Source organism: Amblyomma americanum, chromosome 2 (assembly GCF_052857255.1).
Source record: "Amblyomma americanum isolate KBUSLIRL-KWMA chromosome 2, ASM5285725v1, whole genome shotgun sequence".
Classification (NCBI taxonomy): Eukaryota; Metazoa; Arthropoda; class Arachnida; order Ixodida; family Ixodidae; genus Amblyomma; species Amblyomma americanum.
In genome coordinates, this window is record NC_135498.1 from 125,992,094 (window position 1) to 126,019,427 (window position 27,334).

The window sequence follows — 27,334 nt, forward strand, 5'->3', positions numbered from 1 at the left end:
TCATTTTTGTGGTTCATGCACGACGTAGGCAAAAGAAACAGAAAATGAGTCGACCTTAAAGAGCAGAACACTGATTACCACACACCCCAGTCATCCAGAGATCCCCTGGTGCATAGAATATCCGATGACTACGGAATTTTCGGAGCACCTGAAATAGCTAGAGAGCATAAATGTTTCAGTTTAAATCTTGTAACCATTGCCAAGATGATTCGTGTAGTTCAGGAGAGACAAAAGAAAATAATCTTTCGAAGCGACTAAAACAAGGCACAATTACAAAAACGCTACGGTTATTTCATCTCGTCTATTCTATTCGTTTTTTTTGCTGTAGTTCACCGCGAGGACCATGAATGCGAGGTGAGAAGAAAAAAGAAGAGGTCACCTCTTGCACCGCACTCCAGCAGCATGACAATGAATTTTCTTCGCCTTTGGATTCGCAACGAGCGCAAGACTGCAAATAGCGACAGGTATGCACTGCACAAGCATTTCTTTCTGACTTCGATACACGGTGCTCAGCTGGAAATCAATGCCGGGCCTAACTGATAACAAAGTCTTCAATGGAAGCAGCTGGCTTTGACGCAGAGCCAGGCATGTTTCGCGCTTGGTAACTAGTGTGCTGAAGGCCGATGCACGGCTACCTACATGACTTAGCTGATGACATACTAAGCAGTTTTAAACGGGGGGGGGGGGGGGGGGGCTAGTAACGACATGGCATGACAAGAATTCCTGGACATCAACATTTAGCGCTGTTTGTTGGCTGTCAGTAGCGAACACCGCAAACGTAAAGGGGAATCTTAAACGTGTAATTTTAAGAAAACTAGAGAGGAGAGTTTTGAGTGATTCTGCGCAAACAATGTGATTATCTTTGAAGAGTATGGCCTACAATATGCTGTGCGCGCTTACACCAAATATATCTGACGGCCACAGAAAATCAGTGTGATGTATCGGAGATTCCACGTTTCCACGTAATTATGAATGTTTAGTATGCTAGAAGCGTTTGTGCAGATTTCCTGGGCTTTTTTATAGCCAGCATGAAAGAAAGCCTACGGCACTCAACCCGATTCTGTGCATCCGACACAAGGTTGCCTAATCGCAAAAAGGCATGTCGATAGTTAGGAAAAAAATGTGCCAGACTGACACATGTGCACGAAAGTGTGCTTAGGAAACTAGCTTTTGGGGAGTGGAAGCCAAAAAAGGAAAAGAGCTATGTTCGAATCAACCTTGACGGAGGTTGAGGAACGTGGGCAGTGGAGCATTGCATATACCAATTGAACGAAATTATATCTTGCGTCTTTCAATACGTACAGGGAGCCGTGTGCTTCAATAGGGAGTGGGTGAATATTTAGGACATCATACAACCTTTGTCCGTAAGGTTCCGAGATTGAGTCCATTAAAAAAAAATGCGGGTAACATTGAAATATTGTGTGCAGCAGCCATTCGAAATAGTCTCCCTTGCAGTCTATATACAGCTTCCAACGCCTCTTGAGATCTTGGAAACAGTTGGAAAGCGCTTCTTTTGGCAGGGCTATGAGCTCCTTTGTCGTGGCGTCTTGAATGGCCTCCACTCTCCTCATCCAGCGATCTTTTAGGGCTCTCTTCACATCAGGAAAAAGGAAAAATCACATGAGGAGAGGTCAGGCGAGTATGGCGGATGGGGAAGTACAGTAGTGCTGTGCTTGGCGAGAAATTTTGTTACGCTGAGAGCAGTGTGCGGCCTTGAGTTATCGTGGAGAAGGCTCCATAGTCCAGACGCCCATAAGTCACGGCGACGGCGTCGCAGTGCATCACGCATGTGTTGGAGCACGCGGATAAAAACTCCTGATTCACCGCCTGCCCTTGTGGCACGAACTCGTGGTGTATGGCACCTTTGGCAAGGAAAAAAACTATCAGCATCGTCTTTGTTTCAGTCTTCTGTCACCACACCTTTCTCGATGCCGGATATCTTGTGGAACGCCATTCGGCGCTCTGCCTCTTTGTTTGAGCGTCGTATTAAAAACACCATGTTTCTTCTTCAGCAGTGATGGTGTCGATGAATGCTGTATCCTTCTCTGCCTCGGTGAGCAAGGCAGTGAGGAAGTGCGGCACAAGTCTGGCATTCTGCTTTTGTTTCCTTGTGTTCTCACTTAAAATTTGGTGGCATGTTGCCTTACTAATGTCGAGAGCATCTGATAGCATGCTGACTGTAATGGTGCAGTCTTGCTGTACGATTTCCCTGATCCGAGCCACGTTGTTTTCATTCCGTGAAGTTGAAGGGCGCCCCTGCCTTTTGCAGTCTTCCCCCGACGTTCTTCTCGAAACAAAGTTCGTGTGCCACTCGAAAACTCGCGCCCGCGATAATGTCTTGCTGGATAAAGCAGCACGAAGGAGCTCATACGCCTGTGTGGCTGTCTTGCCAAGCTTCACGCATAATTTTATGTTTACACGCTGTTCGAGGTGGACGTCCACCTCTCCACATTCACTCAGAATATAATGCGCAGGCGACTAGTGACAACGTATTTTTTTACATGTAATGCCATCTAGCGGGTGCACAATAATTAACATAAATAGCTCAGGTTAGTCCGAAAAAATGGTGCTACACATACGCACCAACATTTGTTTTGTGGAATTATTTCTAGACAAGAAAATAATTTAGTTTTGAAACTTTACGGACAAAGGTTGTAGTAGCATTCATTCACGGTGTCATTTCCTTGATCCGCTCGTGCTCGCGCAGATACTTAGAAGACTGCCTGGATACTCGCATACGGAAGCAAGACAGGAAAACTCGTTCAGTTTTTGTATTTTGGTACACAGTGAATAAGCCTCTCCCGTCATTTTATTGGTATTGCTCCGGTTTGCACGTCTGCTTAGCACCATCTCTGTGTAGCTATGTTTCTTCCAGCGGCATTATCGAGTGCTCAAGTTATTAGTCTTTGCCGAGGCCACCAACATGTTCATCTAATTTTCACATTTTTGTAATTTTAGGCCATTATTACTAACAGGGTGCGCAAGATCGGATAATGGGAGCGGACTTTGTCTTGAAGTGGACATAATTCAGCCGATGATAATGGCGACGTGAAGTGAACGCAAATGGTGTGGTGCTATTTACTTTATATAAAGGCCCAATGTGCAGCCTAAGAAGCAACTGAGCTTTGGCACCGGGCCTCAATGTAGGCCATCTGCAATTCTGCTGGCGCTTCAATGCTCTCTGTAAAAAATTACAGGGTTACACTTAAATCTGCTTAAGAGCCGTAATGCGAAAGCCTTTTCCTTACCTCTCTTTCTCCGTCCATTTTTCATATTGATTGTTCAATTTTTAAAACGTATTGTTTCAATTTTTATTCTTTCCATTTTTTTTATTTTCGGTTCTGCTTTATTGATTTATTTATGTTTATGATGTTTTGTTTTTCCTAATTTTTTGTCTTTATTTTTTAAAATTTAATTAGATATATGTTGCTTATCAGATGTTGCTTAATCATTTTTTGTATTTCATTTTAATTCCCATACAACTTATGACTGAGAGTTCGTGCGCACACTTTTGCGCACAGCCTCTGTCTACAAATTTAGTGCACAAGTTCCGTCCACGCCACTCATCAGCCAAGAAAGGCTTACGTCCTAATAAAAGCTTCAAAGTATACTGCGGAATCAGAAGAGGGCTGCTGTAGGCCCCGAACACAGCGGGATGAGTGATCGAGCGGTTTAGAGTGATTATTTTGTTACGAAGTCTCCATGCCATAGCGAGCGTGTGAGAAACGCTTCCGCGTTTTGCACTGGAGTTGTGCTTATGCGCTGTTTCCTCCATCCGGCAGCATCGTGTACGTGCTGAGGATGAACAGCCCGCTTAGTGGCTGCGAAAACAACGGCGACCCAGAGGCTCACTTTGCCGGCTTTAAGCACCGGTTCGAGAGAAAAAACTTCGTCGTATCCTCCATCGTGGTCGCACTGCTGATAGGAGCCGCCGTGTGCTTCGTTTTTGGAACAAGCCACGTATGTACTTCAGCGTTATGTTACCGCTCGTTAACAAAACATCCATATGAGAAACAGGGGCAGAAAATCTGAAGCAGTGAGAGCAAAAGTGCCAGGTCAGCCCGGTCATGCTGAGGGAGTGGGTTGCGGTCATCCACGCGAAACTGGAGTATATAAACAATTTTCTCAGTACTACGCCACCCCATTCTCCTTTGGCCTTCTTCAGGGTCTCGAGCACAATACCATTGTAGGCTTAGCCACGACCACCCTGCTGATTCGGTGTGAAATGATAGCGAAGTGTTAAGTAAAAATATGACTGCACCACAGGTTCGATTTTCGCGAACCAACGAGCAGGCCCAGAGAGGGGCAGGAGCGTTCATATTTCGTGCGCTTCTAGCACGTGTGAAATACTGTGGCCCTCGCACTCACATGACGCTGGGCAGTGCTTTAAACTCCATCAAGCTCCTCGCTCACCGCAGAAATTGGCGGCCTTGTACTCTATTTAGTATTTCGAAATTCAAATTAATTAAAACGCAACTTAACTTCACATGCACGCAATGCTAAAAATTTGACCTGTAATATTTTTTCTCGTACTCAAAAGCTGTGAAAAAGTACAGGTGAGTCTCATTCAAACTCTTGCATGCGGAGCTTATGAGGCGGTGATTATGATTGTGACGGAACGTCACTGGGATTCTAAATTTTCCTAGCATACTGCTGAGCTTCTCGGTGCTTATGCCTAATTGCATTTCTTCTTAGGAAGAAAAGCCTGATGGAGTGCAAGAAAAAAATGCTATTCTGCATCGTTAGCGTCCTTAACAGGGGTGTCACGATACAACGCCGACAGTAGACGTGGTGCATGTATGTTTCGGTCACATGGAAGAGAATATATTAGAAAATTTCCACTAAACGGGACAACCTGTCCTTAAGCACCACACCAGAGGGAATGGCGGGAGGCAACCGTTAAGTTCCCTGCGGTCACCGGTAGGGAATAGGAGAAGAAAATAAAAAAGACGTTAACACTACAACGCCAATTGCGAGACACTGTGTTTTGTGTAAGTCAAATTTACATCCCGAATTTTGCATTAAAGTTAAGTGCAACAATACGCTGAAAGGCTTTTGAAGGAAAAGATATGGTAGAACCGTTTATATTTCCAAAACAAACGAGAAAATTCTTCGTGCGCTGAGGCAATCTATCATCTCCAGGACACTTCAAAGGCTCTCTGTAAGACGTGGGTCCTAGCACAGTAGACCGCAGTTCCCGCTGGTTTAACTCTGTTAGCGGTACCTTCGTCCAGCCATAGGGCATACAGCGGCGGTTCATATGTGAGTCAGCTGATTGCAGACCGTGTTTCGGGAAGTTCAAATAACTTCACACGCCGGCTCGGCTATCACCAAAATAGTGTCCGACCGCGGAGTGAGCAGACGATGCTCGCCCAAACGCACAGGCTGTTGAAAATTGCTGTGATGAACATCGAAGCCTGCGATGAACAAAGAATTGTTAAACTCTTTTTACCATACCATACCATAGCATCATACTATACCATACCATACCATATACATAATAACATATTATACTATACCATACCACGTCATACCATATAGCACAATATACCATACCGTACCGTACCATCCCGTGCCATTTGTCATGCTGTGCCACAACATACTCGTTCTTTGCTCGGGACGCAGTCGCCATATGCCAGAGGAGATAGTTCCAGTTGACGCTGGACGCTCCATTCAATCACGCATTGCTTTGCAATATAGAAATGGTGATTTCACAAAGCGCATATTAGCTATAGTATTCTTGTCAGTAGCACGAATAGATTTAGTGCTGGCCTCGAACAAAATCTTTCCTTCTCCTTCGCGTATGCACGAGAACCAACGCGGCCTCTCATGCTCGACTGAGCAGTTTGCCGAGCGCTTGACGCGCTCCGTACTTGTGAGCGTTGCATCATTAGACGATTAAGATGCTATCACAATATTTGTCTCGGATATGAAAAGAGAGGAATAAATCAACAGTGGCTTCCACATGTAGCACTGCAGTTTATAACGATGTTTATTATTTTGAAAATTATATATTGCGATAAAAATTGCCATTAAATCTAGGACCACGCGCAATAAAATTCTTTACGTTCTATGCCTGAATCACTTCTTCGCTTTGCGTCACGCAGCAGTCAAAAATGACAAGAAAAGACACATCTGTCGGAAGCGAAAGCCCCACACCTCTCTCGGAAGCCATCAGCTACGACGATGGCCTTCGGAACCGACACCAAGGATCCGGCGGCATCATGGTTCACTCGTCTTCAACGCAGAACGTCTCAGCGACTAGGGTCGACCAGTGAAGACTCATCAGACAAGGCCTCCGCAATTTTGTTATCACTGGAAAACTTCAAGCGAAAGCCGAAGGGTTCAGCGCTTCCAGGGTGTTAAATACGAGAGCGAGGACACTGACATGGAACGTTGGCCTTAATAAATATGCGACAGTTTTGTATGACAATAAAAGTAGCCTTTATGGAATGAAGCCAGGCCTCAATATACATGCGATATAATGAGATTAAAGTTGAGCGGTGACATCAAGTTGGGCAAAAGACTTTCCATAACGGGTTGTGGAAGGGTGTTCTAGTTACTCAGTTAGAAAGATGTATCTACCGAACTTTATATTGAAATATTGAGATCTAAGATAATTTTGTAAGAAGAAAATATAATGCCATGTGTTTTCTATTTCTCTCCGTCAGGCATTAGCCACAGCGTGTGTCTCCATGCGCTTTCAAGCACCAGTGTGCCTACAGGCTGATTTGCAACTTGGTAGCGTACGCTATTGGTAACGCGCGTCCATCTCAGCACCGTAGCGCTGATTTGTCCGACACCACGAAAATGCCGCTTTTGTTCGGTATTGAGAGCAAATGTGTTTTTCTCTACTGAACGGTTTTCAATGCAAAAAGGTGCGCAATGCACCTTGCTGTGCCCCTGGAGACCACGATAAATTCAACATTGAGTTGCGTGGAAAAATAATACAGTTCAATAATTAATTGTACAGACAAAATAGATTCTGAAATCAATTTTTTCACAAAACAACACTTCAAGTCGCACTGTACTAGGGCCTCTAACATTTCGATGGAGGCGGATAGTTAGAGGCCGATATACTGTGCGATGTCAGTGCGTGTTAAAGAGCCCCAGGTGGTCAAATTATCCGGAAGTTAAATCAGTTATTGGTCGCTCAGAAAAATCAACCCGAGAGCACCTGTAATCGCCGGGCAGTGGGGCATCGCTTAACCGCTGCAGCACTGCGCCAGGACAGGCATGATGACTCTCATGTATCCATGAATGTAGAGAATGACCTTCTGCATATATGGGAATTAACTCATTGCACTTTCGCTTTGTACCTTTAAGACAGAGCTTGAGCGTCCCCTACAATTATTCGCAACGTATAATTACTCAGCACTTTGAAACTAATGTGAGGAGTATAGAGATTGCACAAGGTATTAGTGGCCATCATAGTCACCACTCATGACATCATATAATTATTCTGCGAAGTAGCATGACTCAGCACTTCTGCCATCACAAGCCGAAATTATAAGCGCAAGAATTTTCATGCCTCTAGTTTGCATGGCAATGAAAAAGATTGACAGACAACCGGCGGTCCGATCCGTAGGAAACGTGTTGCATTGGAATTTAATTCCACTTTGCATGATACGACACATCACGCTCCGTTCTTTACATTCCCTTTCATTGCACACTCATTCTCTGTAGTTCTTTATACTTCAACCGAAGGGTGGCGTCTGGTAAGGGCGCGCATGTCTGATATCTCCGCTGCGCATTGCTGCTGCGCATTCCTCGGCCCCGATAGCCACCCTTTGGGTTGTTCTCGTGGTAGCCACCTGCGGACCTCTTCCTCCTTTCCCTTACATGTGGATAAAAAACTTTTCTCGCTTCAGTTCGTCACCTGCCACCCGTAGCAGGGTGTTCTCGGAGGCTTCAGAAAACGCTGGACACTGGCAGGTTTTCCCGATATAAAGGTTTTAATGCTAACGCTATAAAATTAAAAGGCAGATTTCTTTTATGGCTCTGGCTGCACAGTGGAGTAATAAGGAGGCCACGGTTCATGGTTTGTAGTAACCAACTGCTGCGTCTTTAGAGTGCATACAACAAGTACCAAGGTCCGGAGAAAAGACGAGTTACGGTGCGAGACAACAGGTGTGCAGAAAATGGGGATGGGGGTCGTGACTCTCTTCATATTTGTTATTGTAATTGCTTCTCACATGATCTTGACTTGCTGTTTGGACAGGCTAGATGTTCTCAACTGATGCAATAATTATCGGCTTTGCTGAGGCCTGCTGAGGTCTGCCGATGGTCTTGCTGACGTCATTATTTTTATGAATAAAGAGACCAGATATATTCTAACCGGCTTCGTGCTATGTCTGCTTTCTCAGAGCCTCTTCAGTTGCTATGAACTAATAGGTTTCAGTTGTAGCGTTGTATAGGATGCGGCGGCAGCGCGCGCATTTCTTGCGGTGCAGAAAATCGCCATACAGACTGAATCATTGTTCTTGCGCAGAGATGCATCTGTGAAAATTCGGAGATGACAAGTGTGGTTTCCCCGTGTGCATGAGCCTAAGCGGAAGAAATGAATGTGGATTAGCTCAGCTAATCTAGGATATACAAAGCGAAAGCTGTTGGCCTTCATTTCTGCATTGGCGTTGGCGTTGACAATGTTCTAGACGGCGATGGCTTTGAGCAACAGGTGGGAGGGAGCATAACTGGCTCCTTGGGTGAGTGGACGCCGCAATCGCGTTTTGAGGTACGTGGCAGTGATGAGAGAGAGATGTGGCCTGAATGCATTAGCGCTGACAACGTTGTGGCAGAGACGCCGCACTGCAGCAATAGGCCGCAGCGTTATTTGGGGACCTACCTTTCGCGACCAACCATTAGCTGTCACCTGCCATAGTGGTAGGCTGGGCGCGGTGCCTATTAAGTGTGCGGAACGCTATGAAAGCAGGTTTTTGCATTTTTAAACCAACGCCACGTACTTGGACAGCTGCTCCCTTGCAGCGGCGGCTACGGCCACCAACCCCGCCCTGCGACTGCACAGCCAGCAACACGCAACCTTCCTGGGCTCCTCCAATACGGCGGAGTTGATGGGGAAATAAGAAAGGAAAACTGGGGGGGTTGGTAGGGATTCATGTTCAACTGCACAAAAAAATCAAGACAGAGAACGAGAAGGCACGACAACGGCGCAGACTATCAACTGATTTTTGTTCAAGGTAAAGAAGCCTATATATGTATCCTCAGCCCGCGGTAAGACAGACTAAAAACACGAAAACGCAAACACTATCACACACTATCTTGGCGCATGTTGCGTGATTCCACTGTTATCACACATCTAAAAAGCAAACTGCGCATTGTCAGAGACAACATAGAAACAGCAAACCCATGGGCACACTCCTATCAGGCTAATACTCCATACTACCTGCTCGCGCTAAAAAAACTGCGCAAAAAGGGTATCTCCCTATAAATCATGCCCACCGATGGTGATGCTACGCAGTAATCGGATTCTTTATCAGGTAAGCTTTCACCAACACCCTGCATACCTGATCCCTGTGCTTAAATAAGGCGCTGGTCTTGTTTAACCGTGGATAACAATCTTTGCGACCTTTGCAGTGCAAGGCAAGATTAGAGGAAGCCGATCCGGCTCGGGCTCGGGGGAAGGATCCGGCTCGACCTGGACCTGCTGCTCACCCTCTGTTTTCCGCCGCCCAGGAGTGCTCTTCTGTGCAACTCCTGCGCCGCCCTCCGCCGCCTGCTATCCAACGGTCACGGTACCCCACTAGTGCGGACATTCGCTCTCGCATCGAGCGCCTCGCGCAGAGAGGATGCGCCGTGCGTGCACAGTGGGTGCCTGGTCACTGCGGCATCGCCGGCAAAGAAGAAGCTGAAGACCTCGCGACCGCTGCACATCAACTACCTCCCAGCGGTCTATGCTTTGCACTGGAGGACGTGCGTGCGGTCATCCAGGAGCATCTCCGAAAGCAGCACCCCGACCCACGCATCGCAAGGGGTGAGCGCATCGACAGCATCACCGGCTGTCGCGCACTTACGCGGTCGCAACGTGTAATGATCCTCCGCGCGCTCATTGGCTGCGTGTGGCCCGGGGAACGACGGGAGCGTCACGGAATCGCGACGTGTGATTTGTGTGACAGATATGATTGCGGCCTATAGGGCACTGGGAATACTACCAGACTTCCTCAAGAAGCTATTGTGGCCGCAGGGCAGTGCGCGCACCCGTGAACAAACCTTGGTGAGCCTCTATGCATTCCTCAAACAGACGGGCTTGCCGTCCCGTCTGCCCTCCGCCAGGTAGTTACACGCAGTGACCCAACGGTCCGTGAGTTCTACCTTAGACGTTTAACAACTGGACGCCGCTCTCCAGTTATAGTCAACATAGTGCTGTGCGCGTGTGGTTTTATTCCTCCATCACGAACTAATCACACACAAAACCTGGACACATTTCTTATTGTGTAAATAGTTTGTGTATATTACTTCACCCCCTATCCTCTCTTCCTGTCCCCTCAACTCTTTTATTTCATTTATCCATTCTGCCTGCTATCCTTTATTTCCGCTGCCCCAGCTCACGTGCTTCAGTATCGATGGCAGATGTTGGGGCTATCAGAATTTTTCCTTACTTTTTTGATTATTTTAATAAAAACCACTTACTACTACACCAACGCCACGTAAATTAAAGCAAGATTGAGGTGTCCACTGACCCAGGGAGCCAGTTGTGCGCCTTTCCTTTTGTGAAAATGAATGGCCTCTACAACGTTGTCAAAGCCAATGAACCCAACGAATGCCGGCGGGTCACCTGTTTTGTTTGGTTTTTGAGGAAAGGAAATGGCACAGTAACTGTCTCACATATCTTGGTGGACCCCCGAACCGCGCCGTAAAAGAAGGGATAAATGAGGGAGGGAAAGAAGAAAGAAAAAATGTTAACTTAAAATTGAAATTTGGGTTTTGAGGAAAGGTGCGGCGCGGAGGCGGAACACCTGCGGCTCGGTGCAACTAGTGGCGCATGCGCAGTAGTGACTAGCGACGCTTAACTGAAATTCGCTGCTGACTAGCCTTAACAACCAATTTTTCTAGCCTTGTGTAGGTTTCGCTGCAAAAGTGCTAAAATTGGCTGATGAGGCTTTCGCAAATTCGGAAACAGAAAGCAATATTGGGAACATGTCTGGGGGATGGTGCTGACAGCGCATAAGAATCGTGGCATATGACCATGTCTCCATGGAAGCGAAACCGCAGTCGAACGCAATCAACGTCTGCACAGCAGTCGGTTCACGAAAGCTTGTCCACCCGCGGGTCAATGAATTCTTTTGATATAGTGTAGCACCAATTTGTCTTCTAGAAAGCTTAGCGAAAGCTGCATTGCCTACGAAAGTAAATTGAAAATTGGTAGCTTAGGGTCCAGATGCGACGCACAGGCTTCGTGGGACGCCATAGTGCAGGGCTCTGGATTTATTTAGACCACCTGGTATTCGTTGAAGTTTACAGACATCGCACAACACACCATCGTTTTTCTATTTTTCCTGCATTGAAACTCGGCCGCCTCGACGGGGTTCGAGCCCTTGACTTTGCAATCAGTAGCCGAAAAAAAAGTAACAGAGCCACCACGGTGAGGCTCTTAAGAGACTAAACGGGTTGACTTAGCCGAGCCGGGCAAGCCAAGCAATGACTTGAAATGTACAGTATGATCTCATTTCACTTTAGCAGACAAAGGAAGGAAAAAGGTTTAGAAAAAAAATTCTATGCTTCTTGGTTTCATTGGCTGCTAGCTTCCGTCACTTGGGCATGTAATGCAAAGAGCGGAGAAGAGCATACACTAATTCTATAAATTATGGGCGCGTATAATGATCTTCTTTTTCTTCTTCCCCTTAAGATTACAAATGGAACTTCTACTTCTTCAAAGCATGCTTAGGCAATATTCATCACGCGGGTTCACCTTCTCAGGAAGAAACAGAAGACCAAGGCAGAGCGCACCACAGACAGAATGGCGGCACAACCTACGCGCCATTATCCTCTGGAGGGAAACAACAAGAACAGCGACAAACCGTTACGGAGCATATTGCGTGGGTCACCGAAGGCACCCCCGGCAAATGGTATTGCCCCGCTACCAGACGTGGGCATCGACGCTGGCAATCGCAGGCGCGATGACTCGCCTCCCGGCAAAGACTGGCTCGATCTCAGTCAACCCGGCCACCAGGCAGCGGCGGCTTCTTTCTTCATGTGCGTCCTCATCAGCCTCGCCGTGCTAGTGTTGGGCGCCTCCTTCTACTTCAGCGGCGCAGCCGGTGGAGGGGGAGATGCGCCCCCGACGGAACCAGTGACTGTCCCAGCCCCCAACGCCACCGAGGCAACTGAGAGAGCGCTACCGCAGCGTGGCGTAAGTGAAGTCACATGGAGCAACGAAGACGGCAGCGCCGTCAGCGATACCAACGAGTTGACATGGGACGACGACCTACCTATGTCCGTTATCGAAAATAGCATGCCTCAATGTTGTGTGTGACGAAATATGCCAGCAACTCGAGTATGTTACGCTGCCACCTGCGTGATGACACTTAGCTAACTTATTTCTACCTTGAGTCCAGGAACAAATTCATTCGAATGATTCAGAAGAAATAGATCATTAAAAAACTGATTATTTCCTGGTTCTCTGAGCTCTTTAATGTATTGGGTTTCTGGCATCACTGAAGGATGTGCAGCTCAATATGCTGCTTAGAAGTAAACTTCACCAGAAAGATTTTCATGTTGCGAGCATCTGACTATTCGCCAATGTGTCGTAGTTGAAATGTGTTTTTTTGTTAGTGGCGCTCTCACCGGACCATCCGGATTCATATATTGCATGCACACAAGGTCGATATCATCATTCACTCCTTGATTTCATCAGATCAGCTCAACTTTTTTCATTTATTTAAGCATCTTACTCACCTCTCACTTAATCATTTTTATGCCCTGAGGCAATAAACATCGCTTCAAAAAAAAAGTGCTTTTTTGCGTAGCGAGGAGTATCTAGTTGGAAACCCGGCTGCGGCGGCTGCGTGCCGACTGTAAAAGCGCCCGTGTACTGTGAATTTGTCGCAAATGTGAGAAACTGCAGCTGGTCAAAATGTAATCTAAACGGCGCGTCCCACAATGCGCCATTCTTGAATGCCTGATAAGAATAAAACTGCTACCATGCATTTTCCGGAAATAGAAGAAGTCGCACGTTCAATCCCCGTGCGCCAGATTCCCCTTGCACGCTTCATCTCATTGCGCCAGATGTGACAAATGCGCACCTTGCTTCTATTCGACTGCAGTTGCGCCATAATCGAGAGACATGCTAATAAGAGAGTGAAAGGAAGCTTACTGCATGGAATCGGGAAAAGGAGGGTCATGTGTAAGCGACACGTATGTTACGCTTTCGTGACAAGAAAAGGAACTCTTGAAAAACTAAAAAAAAATGTAGCATACCAGTAGGGTCAGTAATGCATGAAACGGATTGTGCTTGTCCATATAGCAAAGATGAAGTCCTGACTGTGCTTCGGAATTTTGCTTTCACTTGAAATGCCTGTATATGTATGTACCCCGGAATAAAATTTCTGTTCCCAGTTTGTGCATGCGTGCTATGCGTTGTTTTCCTCTTGTGTTTAACTGTTCTCTATTAAGGCCAGGAAAGCTGACTGTCACATTGAGCGCGTACCCTCCAAGCAGCACATAACTATGAAAAAGAGCAAGCAGGCTCCCAAGAGCAGCGACGAAGACGAAGCTAGAAAGGTGGCGACAATGTCCGAGTTAGGGCACAACAACGAAAGCAAATTGCCTCCTCAATTGCCTCATCAGCTGCACTCAAATGACAGCGGCTACTGTAGCGCTGAGCAGTGGGCGGTCATGCTGGACTTCCTGTGCGTCCACACAGGCTTGGGGCGAGACACCAACGAGTTGCGGCCCGAGACTCGGCAGCGGCTCTGGTCTGAGATGACCAGCCTGCTGAACGCACTGGGTCCTGCCTCCAGGTCCCGTGAGGAGTGGCGCCGATACTGGCAGAATCGCGTGACCGCCGCAAGGAAACGGGCCTCCGAAATGGCCGCGACCGAATTCAGGTGAGGTACTTAGGATAGACACTCCGTCGCTCACTTTTATTACCCATGGCATGCTCTATTAAACGGTCTGCGTTTTCTTGGACTTGTGGGCAATATTTAATTGGCGATATAACTAGTTGTTCGTGCTTGTAGGTACTTCGTCACGAAAAGTATAGCACTTAGAAACCGAACGACATAAAGAAGTAAAGCAAATCTCTCTCACTCCGCTTCTTCCCTGCCTTTCAAGCGCTACTGTCCTCAAGGTTATATTGACGGTAAGAGAAGTGTAAAACGAGGACGTATTCGTGAAGGCAGGCCGCTCTTCAGAAATTTTCAGTATACGCAAAAGTCTTATTTCGCCCGGTGCATGGAGCATCCAAAACAGGCGTAAAGCTGAAAATTTATGATGTAAAAAGAATCCTTGTTCTATCCTTTCAAAGGCCTTACTATGACGCTCGGAAAAGACCGTGGTGGCCGATGTCTTTAGACAAAAGTGTGCTTGTAAAACTAAGCTACGGGTCATTGTAATTTGGTTTGGTTTGGTTTAGTGGGTTTAGCGTCCCAAAGCGACTCAGGCTATGAGGGACGCAGTAGTGAATCGCTCTGAAAATTTCGACCACCTGGGGTTCCGTAACGGCCACTGATGATTGAAATTTAATGAAGCATAGGTTTTTTAATAGTGATGCGGACTAAAATTAGTTGGTTTAGGCAAAACCAAGTTCTAACTGCAGTGGACAGGTACTACATCAAGGTGGCCAGAACCTGTTTTGGTGACAGCGTGCATACTGTACTATGGTCCCCGGGGTCGGGGCTGCTAGAATCGAAAGGCTGGACATTTGTTGACAGACGAGCGCGACGTTGTCTTAGAAATCTTGCTACCCTGTGCATAAGCAGTGGCTGACAATCTGTGGCGTACCTGAAACTTGCAAAAACTTACTGGAAAATGTGTTTAGCGTTTGCACAGTGACCGCGGTCCTCCAAAGGCAAAGTTATAAAATACCAATCAGGAGAGGTGCGATGCAGGGAGACGCGATCTCTGTACTACTCTTCTCTCCGTGTTGTTGGATTGGAAACAGAGGGGATAAAATTTGGGATAAATATGGAAGACACCTTTGTCATCTCCAATTCACTGATGACGTCTTGTAACTGAAGGGTCGAATTGCAAGGCACAATCGAAAGTCTAGAGAGGGAAACAGACCAACCAGCCTAAAAAATATTACGCGAAAAATAGAGCATTGTCAACACTCTCGGAAGGAAACAAGAGATTACGATACACAGCGAAGCAATGGAAGCAGTAAGGGAATATATTTATTTAGGTCAGGTAGTGACCCTAATGTTAGCATGCATGCAGCGTGCGCGGAGAGCGACCGACACGTTCGGTGCCTCGGCAGGAGAGCCCCTTATTGTCCCGGTTCTTTTTCCAGGTTTTCGGCGCCCCCAGCGCGGGGCTTCTCCCTGCAGTTTCTTCATGCGGGCCTTGTTCAGTGTAGTCTACCACGCGCCACGAGGATGGCCCGGTTCTCGGTGCCCTTGGCGCCGCGGGCCTCGTGACTCGCAGCCTAAACCACATATACACTTTCTAAAGCTGAATTCTTTGGATCGGCTTAAGCGTACGACCGCTTCGTGTCTTGTATAGCTATTGGGAGGACGCGCCTTTGAGCGAGGTTTGTTTACTTCCGCTCTCTAGACAAGGTTTCTCTCGAAATTGCGTTTCTTCGGGCCTTTGCGGCAGACGATATTCTTGTTCCACGCCGCGCAGCAGAGCTAGATGAATTCTACTCCTCACATTGTCCATGTCTGTTTCTACGATATAGGACCTCGAAAACCCTGCAGAAGACTCGATATGGCCACTATCTTTTGGTGTTTTACCCACGCACTTTGGCCTGGCTATAAATCTTCACGCGGGTGAGCTGCATGGCTCCTGTTGGGATATTTCTTTTACGCGAGAGCGTATTTAGAACGTTCGTTTGAAAAGCCGTCGACGTAGTAGTAGTCGACACTGCGTATGGGAAATGGGTCATGGATTATAGGGGTTTAACGTCCCAAAACGACTCAGGCTATGAGAGACGCCGTAGTGAACGGCCGCGGAAATTTCGCACACCTGGGGAATATTCGGGAACTACGTAAAAAAATCGTATCATGGAAATTTGTGGTTCTGGCGATTGATTGGAGTGTCATAGGCGATGATGAGTTCCTGAAATAATTGTAATTGACCGATTAATTAATAAAATGAAAAAAAACGGAAACAGGGGGCTAAAAGGAGTCAAAATGCTGTGAATGAAAAGCAATGCTTGATGATGTTAATTAAGAGATTTTAGAGCATCTAACTGATCAATTTTGAAAGGCCTCCTGTAGACTCCAAGCGATTTGTCCAACGGGCAAGGTCTCGCGCCTAAAGTGCTGTGGCGTTTCGTGGACTCCCTGGCAGCGTAGCAACACGCTGCCGCGTTCCACTCTTAAAGGCAAAGCTTAAGCGTCCAATTTTTGTTTGGCTGTTCTCGTTAATTCTCATTCTTGAAGGGTCTGCCTGCCGAATAATGCAGGTTCCAGTTTGCTGCTTGCAATTGGCACGGACGTTCGCAGCCGTCGTCCCATTAACATTTCCGCAGGACTGAAGCCATCAGCTTGTGGTGTACCTCTGCAAGTATGAGTAGCAACCTGTCTCCAGTTTTTCATAGGCTCTCCTTGACGACGTTTACCTTTGCTTCAATGAAACCTTTGCTTTCAGGAAATCTCTGGCTAGAAATGGCATGCTCATAGCTCCTTTCCTCCAAAAAATGGTGGAAAGCAGAGCCGATTATCCTGTTGAACAGGGGTTAGTCATCGCTGTACACTTGTACAGGTGTTCCACTCTTTGCTCAAACAGACTTAACTTGTGTGATGACTTCTGCAGCGAGGTGCTAGAAGTGGTAAAGGAATACATCCACTTAGGGCAGGTAGTGACAGCTAATCCGGATCATGAGAGGGAAATAACTAGAAGAATAAGAATCAGGTGGAGCGCATACAGCAGGTTCTCTCAGATCATGAATGGCAGCTTGTCCATATATCTGAACAGAAAAGTGCACAACAGCGGTAACTTGCGTGTACTCACCTACGGGGCAGAAACGTGGAGGAGAAAGAAAAGGGTTCAGCTTAAGGGAAGGAAAACTCTGCGAGTCGTGGAAAAAAATGATACGTGCAACCGTTAGAGATCGGGAGCGAGCAGTGCGGGTTAATGACATCTTAGTAGAAATCAAGAGGAAGAAATAGGCTCGGGCAGGGCATGTAATGCGAAGACAAGACAACCGCTCGTCCTTAGGGTAACGGAGTGGATTTCAATAGAAGGCAAGCGTAGTAGGGGGCGGCAGTAGGTTAGGTGGGCTGATGAGATAAAGAAGGTTGCAGGCATAAGTTGGGCGCAGCGGGCAAAGGAAAGAGTTAATTGCAGAGACATGGGATAGGCCTTTGCCCTGAACTGGGTGCAGTCAGGTTGATGATATTGATGTTGATGACTTCGGCCGCACTCATCCTTGAGAGTAGGGCAATTTCTGGTTAGCGGGAATAGTAGTAGGTGACCAGGAGGCAATCTCTTCCTCCGCAGTGGAACCAACTCATGGCTACTTTCTCCCACGGCCAGTCAGGAAATTCGGATGGCATGAGTGGCTGATGCCCTATGTCGGATCCTTAATTAATACACTGTGTACGCTGGCGGACGAGTTGTTCAATTCGGGTTGATATGCCGGCCACCAGACAGACTCGGGAGCTATTGTTCGGCACTTGAGAATTCCCTGATGGCCTGGGAAATCCTGTCGAGGATCTTTTTGCAGATTACTTGCGGAATGATGATCCTAGATCATTTCATTAGCAGTCCGCTATGAACTGCAATGTTTTATCTGTGCTGCGAGTAGCCTCTACATTCCAGTGGCTGTCGAGACAGCGTGTCAGCGGCGACGCGATCATTGCCAGGGACATGCGCTATATCGTATATTCTCTGTAATCGAGGGGTAATGTCACCAGATTATTGGTCTTAAAAATGGGCATCAAAAGTTTGTAGTCGGTTTCGATTTTTAAGTGAAGACAGGTGACCTACTCCCGGAACCTCTCACATGCCCAGGTTACTGCAGGACCTTCTTTTTTTGTATGTGCGCGCCTCCTTTCTCTCTCTCTGACAAAGATGGAGAGGCACACGCGATCGGTTGGTATCCTCCATCTTCCTGCTTTTGTCGCAGATCATCAGGCAGTCCAGAGGATGATGCATCTGCAAAGTCCGCTGCATGCTTCTCTCTTGGTGAAGGAATGCCAGAACTGCACTGTCGGTTAGTCTTTTCTGGATCATTTTAAAACAGACTTCATCAGGTAGTTTGCCCTTCCAAAAAAAGCTTCTCAGTTCGTGAGTGTTCGAAGAACGCTTCATGTTCACTGCTCCTCGCACTTTAGCTGGGCTAGGGTTGATTCCTTGGCGGTCTGCTATGTGTTCCAAGAACTTTGCTTATTGTATGCTGAACTCGTATTTGTCTTTCTTCAACAAAATACATTTGCTCTGCAATAGCTACAAACATTTTTTTTAGTCGGGCATTGTCATGTGCATAAGTCCTGCCATAAATCAGGATATCGTCCATGTTACACACTACGTCTTCTATTCCGTCTAGGAACTGTGACATCGTCTTTTGGAAGAATTCAGATGAAGAACTAATGACAAATGAAAGCCTCTTAAACCTGAATCTCCCGAATGGCGTGATAAATGTCATGAGGTTCCGTAACTCGACTGCTAGATAGAACTGCCTGAATCCTGAGTTGGCGTCAAGTTTCAAAATTTGACGGGCTCCAGCAAGTTGCTTGAGTACTTGTTCACTTATCAGAAGAGGGTGAACTTCTCTCCGTACAAACTTGCTTACTTCTGTGAGGACAACGCATGAGTTTGTCTCCTTTAGGCGTTTGCGCGATAACCATACCAGAGCACCGTTCTGTTGGCCCATCAAATGACTCGATGACATCACGCTTGATCATTTCCCGCAGCTTTGGTTTAGTCTTTGACACAAGCGGCATGTACACTACAGAAAGTCCTCAGTGAGAAACATTCAGCAGCTTTCTTTAGCTTGATCTTGTATGCAAGGTTTACGTTACCAAAACAAGTGAAAAGCATTGGGAGCTCACATGTTGGTTTGCCTGTTCCGCGCCTGCTGATGCTGACTTTTGCAAGAAGACTGCCGATACCTACTTTCCCTCGCTTCCCTTCTCAAAAGGAGGACTTCAAGACTACCCACGACGTAGATGTAGGCTTCTGCTATGTTGTCACATATTTTATATCTGCTTCCATCACGCCAAGAATACTGAGCTGCTGCTGATCCGGTCCTCTCAGTACTCTTTTTGGTTGTCTGCCACCACGCGTGCCGCTGTGGCTACTTTAAACTTGACTGATCAGGCGTGAACATCCATTGTAGTTATCCACTCCTCTCGGGTGTCGGATGAAATGGCTACAAAAAGTGCACCGCTTCTGGTGACGATTTCGTGCACTGCATTTTCTCCTTTGCACATTCGGGAGTAGTGTTGCTTTCTCTTGCGCAACTTGTTGCAGGCGACCTTCTCCACCGGACACCATGCTTTCGTATGCTCTTCTTAGCCGCAGGAAAGGAGCACCTTTACATGAGCAAGATATGTCTTTCTCTTGACTGATGAACCAGCTAGTTTGTGAGTTTTGGCGAATCTGTCCATCATTTCTTCGAAATTTCCATGTAAAACTGCAGCTTGTTGCTTCAACACTCCCAACTAGAATACCATGGTTGTATCATTTTCGTGCGTAAAACTATGTATCCAGCTCCATTTTTTCCGACAGCTTGTGGTTTCTGATGCCTGGGACGATTTGGTCGCATCATGTCGTTCTGCAGCCGCCGCAGTCGCGTACCTCTGGAAGTTTATGCAAGTCAGTTGGGAACATTTGTACTATTTTCCCTCCTTCTTTTCTCTTCTGAACAGCGCAGCCTGTTTGTAGATATTTCCACGAAAAACGAAGTGCTTCGCAAACAGCAGCTGCACATCGTCGTATGACCTCTTCTGATCCTCTTTTAACTTGAGGGCGAGCAGAACATTGTCTGCTTTAACCCCATGAAGTGGACCAGTGCGTGCACGCCGCTAGCGAGTGATCGGCGACCTCGCTGATGTTTCGAAAACGTTCGAAACGCGGCTTCCATTGTGGCCGCTCACTTTGTCTTCTAATGCAAAATCTATCAGGAGGATTGCACTGGAAGCTGGAATATGGCTACCGCAGTCCAAAACCTGGGCCATCTGCTGGCGCTACTTTCTGGGGTGTTTTCACCTCTGCCACAATGTATTCTTACCATGCATGCAGCGTGTGCAGAGAACGACCAACACATTTGGTGCGTCACTAAGAAAGCTCTTTAATACACCGCAGCGGTGGCTAATCGGTTGAGCATCCACAGCGCATGCGGGAGGTGCGGGGTTCGATCCCCATTGCCTCCGGGTACCCACCGGTGTTACAATGAGTACAAGCTTTCTCCTGGTCTGGTGCTCGGCTTATTGAGGGTGAAATGCTTGAAAAATGGGCCTTGGACCCCACCCTGAGTAGAAGAAAAATATATTGTGCCTTGCCGCTCTTTGGGCACACATGCCCATATGCCCGTGTGCCATAATAATCCACCACCATCCCCACCATCACCACCTTTATTAACATGATAGTGTTAAAGGCCCAGTTACGCCGATAATCCGGCGTCGGCGTTGTCGGGGTTGCCGGCATTGTGAGCGATAAATAGGCTGGCGTAGGGGGGCTCAACGGCAACTCTGGAGAAGCAACCTAGGTCGCGTGACCTGGTGGGTTCATCAAAACCCACCCACTCGATTGTGAGCGAACAAACCACCCTGGGAGGTAGCAGTTAAATTAATGACTCATCGCGAGAGGCTGGACAGGAAAAGTGACTTGGGTCGCACGACCCACCGGTGGCAGCACATGCCATCGCAGGGCAGTGGCGTATCATTTAACTACTGCAAGACTGTGTCAGGAGTGGTATGAGGACTCCCAAGGACATTGATGTGAAGTTGGTAATGGCAAATTCCGCATATATGGGCATTAACTGATTAAAGGCGGAGCCTAAGTGTCCCCTCCAATTTTGTCTCGGTTCTTTCCTCATGTTCCCTGTGCCCCCAGCGCGGGGCGTCTCCGTGCAGTAATGTCTTGCGGGTGTTGTTTAGTTACCGAGCGCCGGAGGGTTGCCCTTTCTTGCTTCTTGCGCCGTCGTCGGCGCCGTGGACCGCGTGACCCGAAGCCTACAACGCAGTGGCCGCCGATGCGGTCCATAAGAGTGAAATAGTTAAATGAATGAGATTGTGCTAAAGTGGATTTGACGAACTTCCTGAAATCACAAATCACAGCTTACCAGTATCCTTCAAGACGGAAGTATATAACAGCTCTATCTTAACGGTACTCACCAAATGGCAAAAACATGGAGGCTATCGACAAGGGTTGAATTCAAATTTAGGGCAACACGGCAAGCTACGGAAACGAAAACACTAGTTGTACGGTTAAAAGACATGAAGTGAGCAGAGTGGGTCGGGACCAAACAGGCGTTAATAATTAATATCGTAGTCGAAATCGTAAAGAATGGCCATGGGCAGGCCATCAAATCCGAAGGCAAAATTTACCGTTTCTCGTTAAGGGTAACGTAGTGGATTCAACGAAAGCGCAGCCGGTGGCGGCTGAAGTCTGCAGTCAGATGGACACAAAATAACAGGAAAACTGCGAAGATTAAGGTGAACGCTTCTGGAGCAAGAGAGGATATGGCAGATGCTTTTGTTTTGCCATAGACAGCAGTCAGGATGATGATGGTTAGTGTAGCAAAATTCGCGACATCTGGAAGTTGCGTGTAGTGCGTTGCCACCTGAGCTAAGGTGCTGCTGCCTGCCTTTCTATTTTCGGATAGATTCTTAAATATATTCACGTAATTTTTCACTTCGCAAACAGAAACATTCTATTATGCTTCCTTTGGATCCACAGGCTATTGACTTCATTTTTACACTGGCGAACACAGTGGGGCGCGGTTTACCCTAATCACGACATTTTGTCCAAGAGCGAGGGTGAATAGCTGTGTGATCAGCGTGGGTCGCGTGAATGCCTGTGCCAATACGGATGACTGCACGATTCGCCTTGAACATTGCGCTGCAGTACGGTTGTCTTCTGAGCTGAGTGTAGCGCATTTCTGAGTTCAAATTAGTTCCTGGCACACAGAATAGGCGCAGCCATGACAATCGTATGGTTGCAATTTCTGAGCAGAGCTACACCGGAACCATGCGTTAACAATGTAGGAAATGAAAGATTCAAATTGCCTACAGTTTACGCACACTCTGAGAAAATGAGGTGAATACAGCAGCACGAAAGATACGGACATCCAGCTTTAAGATCATTGGAGCTACAGAATGAACACCACCTGCTACTGTTTACATCTTAACTTTTTCAGAAAGCATTTCGAATATCTCCTAGGGTTACCGACAAAGGCTACTGCGCACATAAAAAAATAAGATGGCAAGGGTACAGCACAAGCGCGGCATTTGTTGGATACCGTTCACGTCCTTCTGTGTGCGCTTTACCCTTTGTTGATAATGACTGACAGAGTCGTCCAAAAGCCTACTCTCTTAAACTCTTGAGGGTGAGGATCTTTGTAGAGTGTGCGTTTTAGATTAACTCAATATTAGATCCTTCAAGGTTGTTGCACTGGATACCCGCTACGCGAATTCCAAGGCCATAAAGGTGTACTTCACGAAGCGTCAGATTCATCGCGGGGCGTCACCGTAATAAATACGTCGACTCGCGGAATTGAGTACCTACACCATAGTGACAGAGGTACACGGACTTCTTGTGGAATACTTTGTGGGCATCCTATAAAGGTACAATGAGAACACCGGTCATAGGCGCGGTTCAGTTGCCAAACACATTACATTTGTTGCGCCCAAACGAATGCGTTATGGGCTCAAATTACTCGTTGGTATCATACCGACTCCCTCCTTCTTCCTTTCACCATGCCACTATCACATGGACCGGGCAATCCGAAAATCACAAGGGAAAAAGACTTTTGCGGCTACTCTACCCTAAGCGCGGAGAGTAAGCAGAGAACGCCGCAGGCTTACAGCTAACATCATCGTACTGGATAGCAATTTAGTGCGGCACTAGCAGCTGCTGAAACCGAAAATGTTCTCAAAGGTCGAAGCCCAAAATAAAAAGCCGATGAGGAAAAAACCAGGGGCCGTATTCTACAACAATCCCTTCCATTTTCCATTTCATATGGCTTTGACGTCATTCTTACGTATCGAATAGGAGGTGGGAAAGCAAGCGACCCATCACACAAAGCCGCCTGTTCGCGTCACCGCCGCTAGTCAGACTCATGCCGCCGCATCCAGTGAGGCTGAGCCACATGCGGCTCGCTGTGCCAATTTGTCGCACAATGACCAGTTTATTTCGCGAGACGTGGTTGGCAGCGATAACTCTTGTCAGACGTGTCAGGCGACTATCGTGGTCCATATTTGGAGGAAGGTGGTTGGCGCCTGTTATCCAGTGTGACATGGGCTCGAGACTCGTTTTTGAAAGGTAAGTGGCATCATGGGCATTTCACGACCAGCGAGATGTCTGCTTTGATGTCCAACGTCAATGCGCACAGGAACCAATGAGAAAGTGTGAAATGGAATGAAAAGGTAGTTCGTACTGGTTGTTCTGTTCCCATACTTATGGCCAAAAGGTTTTGCTGCGGAATCGAGCTCGCCGATAGCGTAATCTGGGATATAAGCGAATCATATGTCTTGGCTGAAGTTAAAGCGCCCTGGTATATTTGTGCTCTAACCTAGTTCGAGTCATGTACAGTGCTAATTTATAGTGTTTTATTCATGAGTTTCTACTTCAGTCATGCTTCAGCCTCTTTACGCGGCGGAATGCGGTGTTTCACATATTATCCAGTCGTCTGCAGCGATTACTGAGTAATCTTGATCTCCTCTTTTGGCTAATACGCAGTGGCTGGCTTGTTGGTTCATCATACTGAGGATTACAGCGCAGTAGAAACAAGTACAAGAAAGACAGGCTTAAAAAAAGGCACTGTTTTTTTACATGCAACAATCTTATTAAACGGAAAGTCTCTTGCGTGACCACGGCGACGTAACAAAACGTCAACGCCTTCCGAGACGCACTTTTTGGCCTCAGTTGTAGGGGCCAGCCTTGATATTTTTTTCCCCATCGCGAGCTGTTCTGCAGCGTTCTTTCTTGGCTCCGCGGCAAATTTTGGACAATGGTTGAGGATGTGCTGCACTTCTGCTAGCAACTGCACATCATCAACAGTGTGCACTGCATTATTGGAAGGCGTCGCCTTTGATGGAAGGCATTGCTGCAGCTTTCGTATTATCTTTTATCACGGGAGCTCGGTGGCCCTGTCGATGTAGCGGGATAATTCATGCCAGCGCCACTTCCAGCTTTGAGAGCAGCTGAGAAGTAGGCGAAGGTGATCCTTGTACTGGCGTGATTGCTGTTGCCACTCGGGTCGCAGGAGCTTGCAGATACGGGTGGCCCCAACCTACAGCCGGAACTAATCCGCCACAGAACATATGGACATGGGAAGGTAGCAACTTGCGGCGACTGCCATACGTTCTGGATCTGCGCCGCCCAACCGCTATGTGGTGAACGAGATGCCGCGGATGACAAGGAAAAGGAGGGCCAGCTGATCTAGAGATGAACTTACTTAATAGAAAGTACCTGCCTTGTTGGTTCAACATACTCAGGACTACAGCGCAGTAGCAACACAGACAAGAAAGATGGACGCTGACACAGGCGCTGTTCTTTTTGGTTCTCGTTTTCCTCTTTTGGTTTTCTGGATCAAGCAGAGCTCTTTCGATGCTCTCTTGATCGCTTTTAGAGTAATGTGTTCTTTAGTTTACCAGTGATGTTCTCCTCATAAGGAAGGTACTGAAAGGTGGAACATGTATAAGGTTTCTGCTGCATGGAGCGTAAGTCTAAATAAAACGGTTTTCTCGTCAAGACAAATACATGTTAAAATCTGCGAACCGCAATTGCCGCATCAACTTTTTTTCTAGAGTAAATGGCAGGCGAGGGTAGCGGTAATATACTAAGAACAAAATGCACGTTGTGAAACCCGCACTTGCTGCCTGCATTTTCGCCAATTGTTGACCATTTCAACTGTGCGTAAGACCAGGTGCACCATGCATTCAAAGAAGGAGGCTTCGTTACGCGGTGGCATGAAAGGCAGAAATTAGCGGATAAAAATGGACTTAGCTTCCCGAGTGCAATCCACTTGTTATTGAAATCTCTAGATATTTTACCTTCATTTCATCACCAAGAGAGCAGCAACTCAGAGTTCTGCAATAGAGTTCAGATCTGGTCCAGTTGGTACACAGTTAGGCGAAAAAACGGTCAAAAGCAGACTACGGAAAAGAGGAGTAATGCCCACAACTACAACTGAAATAATGAAGATAATGAATTTTTATGGCGCAAGGGCTGCTTTGGCCAAAGAGAGCCATGGCACAAGGTAGCTTTTATTGCACAAGGTAGGGTGAAAGACGCACTTTCCAAGCATTTCAACCTAAATAAGCCGAGTACCAAGTAGGCGAAACCTTGTACCCATTTTATCACCGGTAGGTACCCGGCGGCACATGGGATCGAACCCCGCACCTCCCGCATGCGAGGCGCATGCTCAAGCCACTAGGCCACCGCTGCGGTATGACTGAACTAGCAATTGTGCTTTATTGAACTAGACACTTTCCAAGTACGGCTCACAGGACACGCGCAGCAAATCGAATTTCTTCACCGCACAATGACATCAAATAAAGAGCAGAACTATCACCCGTGCGATATCTTTGAGATAACTGAGACTATTAACGATCCCTTTCTACATAAATTTCTAAAGGAAACCCCGAATATTAACTTAACCCTGCATTCAGCATGGTGAGTCGTCATCACGCAGCGAATGGAGGTATCACTTTGTATACGAAGCTTAAACCAGTCAGCACGGAAAATGAAAACGTTGAAGTGAGAGCAAGAATTCATTTTGAGGCACACATAGGTGAAATATAACTAAGAGCGAAGAGGAGAACCAGATGTTGTTGCCTTCTTTTCATACTGGCGCTAAACCTATTGAATGCGGGTTTCATGTGCATTCTATGATGAAAACCGTGACTCCAACCGCAGTGCTGCAAGCAGCAGCGATGGCCGTCCGATGTCCGTTGGGCTTTTGGAAGAAGACGCCCGAGTGCTCAGCGTCGTTGGGGACGAGGTGTCGCTCGAAGTGTTCCAGGGTCACGTGGTCCAGAAGCGACGCGAACATGTCCACTCTGGCTGCAGCTCACCGGCACTCACGCCTGCCTCCCCCACGAATGCTGTAAGGCTTGCTTAATGCATGACTGCTACGCGATATGCTTTTATTTCGATAAACGGTGGACTTGCTTGACACTTTCATCAGTGATGCCATCTTGAGGAACATAATCTCTCTCTCTCTCTCTCTTGCTCCTTAGAAACCTGCACCTTGATGCTGCCCTAAAGTAAACCTCAATGCGTTATTAAGGCCTGCATTCTAGAGGGATATAACTGAATGCTCTGAAGCCCTATTCCTGCATTTTTTCAGTATGGTATACGCTCCTGTTCAGACTGAGGCATCTAATGCACTACTGTTTTGCATTTTGGCACTGTTATATTTTGCTACCTGGTTTCATAGTCATTTCCACTCATTCACGTGAACCTAATCTCAGAGTTCGCGAAGAAACTGAGCGGAAGCACAAAATTCGTGATATGCGTTCTATCACAGAATGCTTCAAGCACGTCGCCCTGTGACACCATGCAGTTGCTAGTAAAAGCCGCGGTGGCTGATCGGTTATGGTGCTCGGCTGCTGACGCGAAAAAGGAGGGTTCGATCCCGGCCGCGGTGGTCGCAATCTGATGGATGCGAAATGCTAGTGCTAGTGTGAAGAAAAACGCCGGACAGGAGAAAGGAGGCGAAGCTGGGAGGGGGGACCGGCGTTAGCTTTTCAGTCATATACCAAAAAGAGCGAGTTGATGGGCTAGATGCATGGTGAAAATATTGCGCAAGGCATAACGAAACAGGACGGAAACAGTGAAAGACACAGAAAAGCCCGTGAGTGTATCTCGCTGTTTCCGTCTTTTCGTCGCTGTGCCTTGCGCTGTGTTTCAGCTATTAACAAAGAAACATTGGGGAGCTTCCCTTGTTGAGTTCGTCGCCCCTTCCCTGTGTACGGAGTATACAAGTATTGACAACACCGTCAAAATGCGTGGCGGTGGAATGCCCCGGCAAGGCAACGAT

General features: G+C 47.1%; 1 protein-coding gene across 1 annotated transcript; it reads left to right on the plus strand.

The window, feature by feature from the left end:
- The first annotated feature begins 11,974 nt into the window (after nt 1–11,974).
- On the plus strand, nt 11,975–26,668 carry LOC144120063 (uncharacterized). Its single transcript, XM_077652532.1, has 4 exons — nt 11,975–12,367; nt 13,630–14,063; nt 26,209–26,398; nt 26,642–26,668. Exons 1-4 carry the CDS (start codon nt 11,975–11,977, stop codon nt 26,666–26,668), a joined length of 1,044 nt encoding a protein of 347 aa, XP_077508658.1.
- Nucleotides 26,669–27,334: the final 666 nt, after the last annotated feature.